This window comes from Ptychodera flava, chromosome 15 (genome assembly GCF_041260155.1).
Source record: "Ptychodera flava strain L36383 chromosome 15, AS_Pfla_20210202, whole genome shotgun sequence".
Taxonomy (NCBI): domain Eukaryota; kingdom Metazoa; phylum Hemichordata; class Enteropneusta; family Ptychoderidae; genus Ptychodera; species Ptychodera flava.
This window is the reverse complement of record NC_091942.1, coordinates 14,706,184-14,714,986: the sequence shown is the minus strand read 5'-3', so window position 1 is coordinate 14,714,986 and position 8,803 is coordinate 14,706,184. Positions and strand designations below refer to the sequence as shown.

Sequence of the window (8,803 nt, the reverse complement as noted above, 5' to 3'; positions counted from 1 at the left end):
TATATATATATATATATATATATATATATATATATATATATAATATATATATATATATATATATATATATTATATATATATATATATATATATATATATATATATATATATATACATACATACATATATATATATATATATATATATATATATATATTACATACACACATATATATATATATATATATTTATATATATGAAAGACAAAGTTCAGAGAGAGCTTTTGTTCCTTTTGTGTTTTGTGTCCTGTGAAAATCTGGCCATGTCATACCTTCTGAAATGGAAGCCTCCATTCTTGCCGTTGGTGTTGTTCATCTTTGCACCATCATGAATAAGTGTAATATCTATTGCATGTCTGTAGTATCATAAGATATGGAGCCAATTATATGTGAGAAGGGAAGGTAAACCTAAATTATGAAGCCAGTGAAATCAGGACAAATTGTTGTGATTGTTATGTACTTGTGATGATAAATATCTTGTTTCTTATTTGTGATGTCTGTAATGAAAATTTGAATGGAAAAACAGGAAATTTCCAGCAATAGATTTAATAACTAAACTAGATGTTGATGTTACGCATTGGTCAGTGCATTAATTGCTTTGAAGTTGTCTATGTGACTCACTACTGTATTGCCCACTTTTTTCCTTGTAAATGTCAAGCTCTATTTGCTGCCCATCCAACTTGGTTTTATCAGTCCCTCCTTTGGTGCAGGGACTGTGGTTTTATCTTCCAGTTGCCGTATATATAAATATGGCAAAAGAAGCTACAGGGTAATAGGCTGTCCAGTTTCTGTTGTCTGTCAGTCTGTATCTCTATAATGGAGGCGCTTATCAACTCTAAATTGATGTGTACATGTATTTTGGATCAATTATAGAATTTGTAAAAATCTCAATATCAAGGCTCAAAAAATAAATTGCCCAATAAATGGAGAAATGATAAACAAGTTTAAATACCAAAAAACACCAAACCTAGACCTTTTAAATTTTGACCCCAGTAGTTTGAAACCTGATACAAATTTTCCTGTTTTCATACACATTTAAGATTATTCCAATCAGATTGACCAGATGAGTAATATGCAAGTGAGCAAACAAATCATGGGAATAGTCAAAATAGTCAAAATTCTATTCTAAGACAGTACTCACTCTTTGGCTTTTAGTATTTGCTAAAGATGATTCCGTAATCTACACAAGTTTGTTTGAACAAAGTTGATAGAATGACCGATATGAAAAGCAAAAGAGATGGTCAGCACGAAATAATAAAAATATTTCTATGTTCAATGTTCTAATTGCAAAGCTTTCCAAGAGTAGTAAAATGTCAAAATTTACAGAATATCTCCTAAATATTTGTAGCATTTTCACTTGTTTAACTGGAAGCACACCACTGTTCAACTGGAAGCACACTATTTTTTACCTGCAAGTATTTATGTGCAGAAAGTGATATGCATTGATCAATCTGAGATAGTTGTATCTGTAAATCAATAATGCATAGCAGTCTGGTGTTAGTATTTCAGTATTACATTCCTGTTTTGTTTTTCCAGCATATGTAACATTTTTCTGATCTGATATAAATCTGATGTAGAGATGGGTCTTTTAGGCTATCATATTATGACATTTTTTTTCTGTGGTCCTGCCCTCACTAGAGACCAACCATCCCTACATTGGATTTTAATCAGATTGAGTATTTGACACACAAAACACAAAGTGAAGTGGACAAATCTGTTGTATATTAATGATAATACCAAGATTCTTGTTATCATCTGCATGCATGCATTTGATTCTGATACCCTAGCTTTCGTTAGTCATGTGTGTGTGCTTGAGATTGTCATTGACAACATCGATGTTGAAATTGGAAAATCATGACGATGCTGAGGAAAAATCTCCTGGGCACATTTATTTAATTTTGTGTAATTATCAGAACTTGCCAAATACATGGAGATTCATAAAGTGAAAGACTATCAGACAAATTGTCCTTTTCTTTGTCTAACAAACACAGGGCAGCTTTGTATTCTTATCAGCTAATCTTCTTTGATTAAAATGTAAACGTACCATTAAACTTTTCGGAAATCATCAATTGCAGATGCACTGTGGTGTATAGAGTACTTTGTACAATATATTGATCATATGTCATTGAAATTGACAAGAGTTCCTATAGTGCCCCCTCACCTGAAATCAGGTTTTAACTTAAATACAGTGGTTTGCATTGAACTGTTGGCATTTTACTGAAACTACACAAACTATGTAAATTGATGAAATTTGCAAACACAGGCAGGAGTAGTAATTGTTTAGGCGGTAACATCAGTCAATAACAAAGAAATCAACTCTGCAAAATTTGAAACATTGTATGGAAGGAGGGTCTTCCATAGTCAAAACAACACCTTACATCCACCTATCTGTCAAGAATGTATAATTACAAGCTTTGTTTGTCCGGATCTGTTGTCCTTTTGACAATGTCTGACCTTCTTCCAGACAGACAATATATCAACTTTCGTAGAGTTGATTTCTTTGTGATCGACTGATGTTACTGCTTGGCTGATATTTACATCTGACAGAGTGACGACAACTCAATTCAGACAATATGTTTAATTCTAGTATTGGCGACAGTTCAACACACCACTGTAATTGAGGTTTGTTCCTCAGACGTGGCAGTTCAAATCCAACCAGGAAAGGAAGTAGAGATAGGGTTTGAGTCAACATTCATAAAAACACAGTATGGCCTACCAGAAATAGAGTTCCGGGAGTTACACAAAATGAACAAAAATAAAGAATACTGTATGTAAATGGCAAACTTGAACTCCACCAGTGTTTTGAAAAGGTCTTTTGTTAAACACTATTCAGGATTAGACCGTCTTCAAAGAATGATTGTGTCAGCAATGACAGTTTTGATAGATTTTATAAAGAGTTATATACACCTTGGAAAAAGACAAATACTTTACAATGAACTTCTGTGAAATTCTTACAGGGATTGGTCCTCAACAGGGAAGGCTTTCTTTGAAATGAATTCCGCACCTACAGACAGGGTGGAATAATATTCACATACAACGGACATGGAGTGATTTATCCATGATTTTACAGTATTAGTTACGCTGCACAAAGCCATGTGAGCAGTAATGTTACATTTTCCTACTTGTTATTGATGATCCCCATCCAGTTGTATTTTCTTTCATCTTCCAGAATGCATATGTACTGCCTGATTCTACGTATTAAACATAAGTCTACCTCAGTTGTTTTTTTTATTCCGTGTTCAAAATTCTGCCTCTCCTGCAAATGGATGTAGAGGGATTGACTGAATAATAAAGTGTGGAAGGTAATATTTACTGGGTCCCACACATTTGTCGTCCACTGATTCATCTCATTTCACCATCTTTATTTTTTTTTGGAGGGGGGGGGGGGGGGTGAAAATTACAAAGTTGATTTGTCTGCATGGAGTTAAGACAGGGCACAGTTATCGTGCACAGGGTATAGCTAGTGTGACAAACGTCAGCAAATTTTCATTTGCAGGCACATAGTAACCTTAATGGTCAATAAGCTGTAACTATTGATGTATTTTCCCGTTTCTTCACTTTGTCAGTACAGCCTGTACGTGTGCGCGTAATTTCCGATGTGATTGTTGACATCTGAATTTTAGTCAGGACAAATTTTCCGTCAGTAATAATATTTCACATTGTACACAATGTGGTCTCTGTTAGCAACGGTGATCCCATTTGATAGGGCTAGGGAGACAGACAAAAAAGCTGTTTTGTGGAACAGAACTGATTGAAATATTATCAAGAGTTACAGCTGATAACTATTGTCCCTTTTACTATGACATACAGCATTCATCTCTCCACATATGAGGTAATAATATAAATTTTTATTGATCTTTAAAATGGAAAAGTCATTTCAGGGACAAAGTTGCTCTTTTTGACCTTTTCATGATGTCAAGAAAACATGGAATACTTGTATTAAGTCAATTAGAGTACAAAATTACTACAGTACATAAACTGTAAAAGTGTCAAAAATTACCCCATTGCTGAATGCAGGTAGATGATTTTGTTTGTGACGTCTATACGAAACAGATTTTTCCTATTACCATTTGCATTGCTATGACAAACACCGCCACTATACAAGGAAAAGCTGCTATCCTCAACTATAAAATGAAAGGCACTGCAAATTAATATTTCATCACAAAAAGCTTGCATGAGGACCAAACTTTATATAACAAGTCATCGTTGATGACACAGTCCCCACTTGTTAATGGGTGCTTTGATTACAGGTCCTCAGAGAGGATAGAGTCCTCTTCATTAGGTCTGTGATAAAAATACTTTTGAATAAATTCGCTTGATACATGTCTGAGTTGTAGTTCAGGACATGAAAAAATCGTAATAAAATGGCCACATGGTGGCCATATTGGATCGAATCACAAAACAAATCAATGTGCATATGTATGACATAGGTCAATGTCCTTGTACCAACTTTGATTAAAATCGGTTGAAATATGCCTGAGTTATGGCTTTGTACATGAAAAAATCATAACAAAATGGCCGCACAGCAGCCATATTGGATCGTATCACAAAACAAATTAACATGCATATGTATGACATTGGTCAATCTCCTTGTACCAACTTTGAATAAATTTGCTTGATACATGTCTGAGTTATGGTTCTGGACATGAAAAAACGTAATAAAATGGCCACACGGCGGCCATATTGGATCGTATCACAAAACAAGTCAATGTGCATATGTATGACATAGGTCAATGTCCTTGTACCAAGTTTGAATAAAATTGGTTTAGATATGCCTAAGTTATGGCTCTGTACATGAAAAAATCGTAAAAAAAATGGCCGCACGGCAGCCATATTGGATCGTATCACAAAACAAATTGATGTGCATAGCTATGACATTGGTCAATGTCCTTGTACCAACTTTGAATAAAATCTGTAGAAACAAGCCTGAGTAATGGCTCTGTACATGAAAAAATCGTAATAAAATGGCCGCCTGGCGGCCATATTGGATTGTATCACAAAACAAATTGACGTGCATATGTATGACATAGGTCAATGTCCTTGTACCAATTTTGAATAAAATCGGTTGAGATATGCCTGAGTTATGGCTCTGTACATGAAAAAATCGTAACAAAATGGCCGCACGGCGGCCATATTGGATCGTATCACAAAAAGAATTGACATGCATATCTATGACATTGGTCAATGTCCTTGTACCAACTTTGAATAAAATCAGTTGAAACATGCCTGAATTATGGCTCTGTACATGAAAAAATCGTAATAAAATGGCCGCCTGGCAGCCATATTGGATCATACCGCAAAACAAATCCACGTGCATCTGTATGACATATGAAGTAATCCTTGTACCAAGTTTGAATGAAATCGCTTCAGGCATCTCTGAGATATCTGCGTGAACGGACGGACGGACGCACAGACGGACGCACGCACGGACATGACCAAACCTATAAGTCCCCCCGGACGGTGTCCGTGGGGACTAACAATGCATGTTCAAGCAATGCATGGTAACAGTTGTGCATGGAACTTGATTTTTTAGTACAGACCGTAAAATGTTTCACTGAATGTTTAATCTTGTCTGGCTGCAAGCAGAGTCACGGTGGCCCACAGTTGACTAGTATTTCAGCATCTTTCAAGAAGTCAAACATCACAAAGTACTTTTCATATACCGGCAAAAAAAATCTAAAAGGAGCGACTTTGTTCCTTTAATGAAAGTAAACCCAGTAATTTTCAAAGTAGAAAGCTGCAATCTTGGTTAAAAAACTTTATCATCATATATAAGTATACTTTCTTCATATGTACATAATACCGCATTTCTCCCAAGTAATGCCTACTTACCAGTTCTACTTACACATGAAGACATACCACCAAGTTTACTGACACATAACGCCATACCACCACAGACTATGATTTCTTCCATACATAGCCCCTACCTCCCAGACCTACTCCCACATAAAGCTATACCTCTTGGTTTTTTCCCCATATAAAGCCCTATCTTTTAAGTTTTACTCCCCACATTATGGCACATAAACCCACGTCACACTAAAATTTCTCTGGTCAAAAAACCAAGCCATCACCAAGTTGTCTCCTATCTATCCTATCCTACCAATGTACACTTCAACACCAATGTCATTCTCATGGCTTTCAACAGAGTATTTTGAATATTTGAATACACATTAAAGATGGATACTGCCAGAATCTTATCAAATTATATGTTTAATTAATGGCAATTTATATGTTTAATTAATGGCAATTTATATGTTTAATTAATGGCAAATTAACTCCACCAATGTTTTGGATAGAGGTCTTTTGTTAAACACTATTCAGCAAAAAAAAGTCTTCAAAAAATTCTATCAGCTATGTCTATACCAGTTTTGTAGACTTAATTTATGAACAATGTTCTCTATGCTTTGGAAAAGGATAAATAGTTGGCAGGAAACATTCTTGTGGCTAAAGCAGAGTTTGAAAACTTGCATGTAATAACTTAACACCCCTGAGCTGTGGAAATGATCATCACAATGGGCTAAGTTGGATGCAATAAAAATTAGTCATTGAAATAAGTCCCTGCTGGATTATAAAATACCTATCTTGATGTCAAATGATGTCATGGTATTTCTGAATGGTATTTCTGAATGGCAGGTCTGGACAATAAATTGAAATAAAATGCACACTCTGAACGCAGTAGTGAAAGAACCGTTTAAAACATTGCACAGTACTATTTGTGCTCCTCCATCAATTTTGAATGGGGATGCTAGTGATAAAACTGATAATGGAAAGGACAAATTACAAACATAATGGTATTCTGGTAGCTGCACTATCATGAAATATTTCTGTACGAAAACATTGCACTGTTCATCTCTATGCTGGATCACCCGTGTCGAGTACAAATTCAAATATCTAGCTGAAAAAAACTTTAAATAAAAGGCCATTTGGCATCCATGTCAGATGTTACACTGGAAACAGAATGACAAAGTTTGCACAAGATCAGTTATGGCAAGACTGTATACTGATTGCAGATTGAGGGCGATCCATTATTTGAAATTTTCACCCACATTTCTCAATGTATTACATTGGAAGTGCACAAGAAGGATCATAGCCAGGTCTTTGGTATTCTCTAAAGGACTGTCAACTTTCTTCTGAAATTGACAGATTGTATGCAAGGAAACCACTGAATTTACTTTTGGGTAGTGCTATTTTTGTGTTACTCAACTATGAGGTACATTTGGTACGTGTACTTATAAATAGTTATACTAGAGATTTAAATACAGAAAACTTTCTCTCTTGTAATTTTCGGCCAGCTCAAATGTGCATGCTATGAAAAATTTGTAATTTCAGTTCTTTATGCAATAACTTAAAGAAACTTACACATGGTTTAAATAAAACTGTGAAAGTGACTAAAACAGTTAACTACAATGAAGTCCAACACTGCAACAATGTGACAAAAATAAGTTATTCTAAAATCCATGAATATCAGAAATTTGGCAAAGGTTGTAAAATAAAACTTTCAAAATCACAAAAGGAAATGGTACCAAGGTACTCTTGGTTATGAAGGACAACTGGGGTGAACTCTGTTGATACAAAAGCTCATTATGAAATTACGGTTTTTCACCATTATGACTCTCATCTGGATTCACATCATCAGTATACAGTGAGTAATCCTCTCAAAATTTGAGCAATCTCTTAAAATTTAGCAAACCAGACTCGGCTAGTCTCTGTTAAGATTCAAATCCACACGTTTTCTTGTTCAATGGCACAAGCTCAAACATTGACGGCAGCGAAACTAACTAGTATGTTTTGTACAACACTCCCTGTTATCAAAGAGACAACTCTGTGACACCAACACCCATATGACAACAACTGCTGTTAAAACACAGGTAATATTACATTCTGTAAAGGAAATTACTGTTAATATACTTAATATCCCGTTGACAAAAATACATAAAATATCAGAAAAATAGATGAATCTGATGCTCAAAGTTGGCAGCACTGGCTGGTAATGGAGGCTGCAAGGGCCATACAGATATTCTTCTGATGGGATAAAGCTACGCGGCCAGTCCTGCATCCTTTGCCATGCTGTAAAATATACCCTGGGATGTCAGTAATTCGATAGGGGTATTAAACTCGGCTATCTCTCCTTTATCCAATACAAGTACTCTGTGAAACAAAACATGAAAGTGCCCATCAGTTAGACGATTGTGTTATCTTGTGACCCACATTTTACATCATGTTTTATTATTAACCCTTTCACCACCATGGTTTCAGCCAAACCTATTGTTATCAATGGTTGATGTGGACCAGTCTACTAGGCATTGGGGTGACATGTTGAACAACATAATACTCATCATATCCTCCGCATCAGTCATTGAATGGAAAAAAGCAAAGTTTCACATCTTAGAAGAATATTTATAGCATGATTAGTTTTAGATTCCCAAACAAAAGTTTACAAAATTATTCACAAAATTTGCATCATTTGATCAATAACTTGTTTTGTTTGGATATTACCATATCAACAAGCTGCTTTATCAAGCCAAGGGACGGTGTCCGGTTCTTCAGAGCAATATTAATACAAATTTTAAGCTATTGGAGAAAACTTGGTAAACTGTTATAATGATATCTCTGTACACCATTCCTTTGCAATATGTGAAGTAAACTATTTCTTTTATCCCGATGGATATATTTTATGAGGGTATTTGTTCTGCATTATTTGGGACTTGCAAATCCACGGAGAGGTAAATAGGTCAATGGCAAATGTCACATGATCAATTCTGACCAATCACCAATGACGAAACTCCAGCTGTAGCACTGTTGAA

The 8,803-nt window shown here is 35.2% G+C and overlaps 1 protein-coding gene across 3 annotated transcripts in view; it reads right to left on the bottom strand.

The window, feature by feature from the left end:
* Positions 1–3,827: 3,827 nt before the first annotated feature.
* Positions 3,828–8,803, bottom strand: part of LOC139151269 (multidrug resistance-associated protein 1-like) — a 59,416-nt gene continuing 54,440 nt past the window's right edge. For all 3 annotated transcript variants that reach the window (XM_070723937.1, XM_070723940.1, XM_070723938.1), the window contains exon 30: positions 3,828–8,147. In XM_070723937.1, coding sequence (XP_070580038.1) covers positions 8,036–8,147 — 112 coding nt within the window. In that variant the 3' untranslated portion in view covers positions 3,828–8,035. The remainder of the gene's footprint in view (positions 8,148–8,803) is intronic.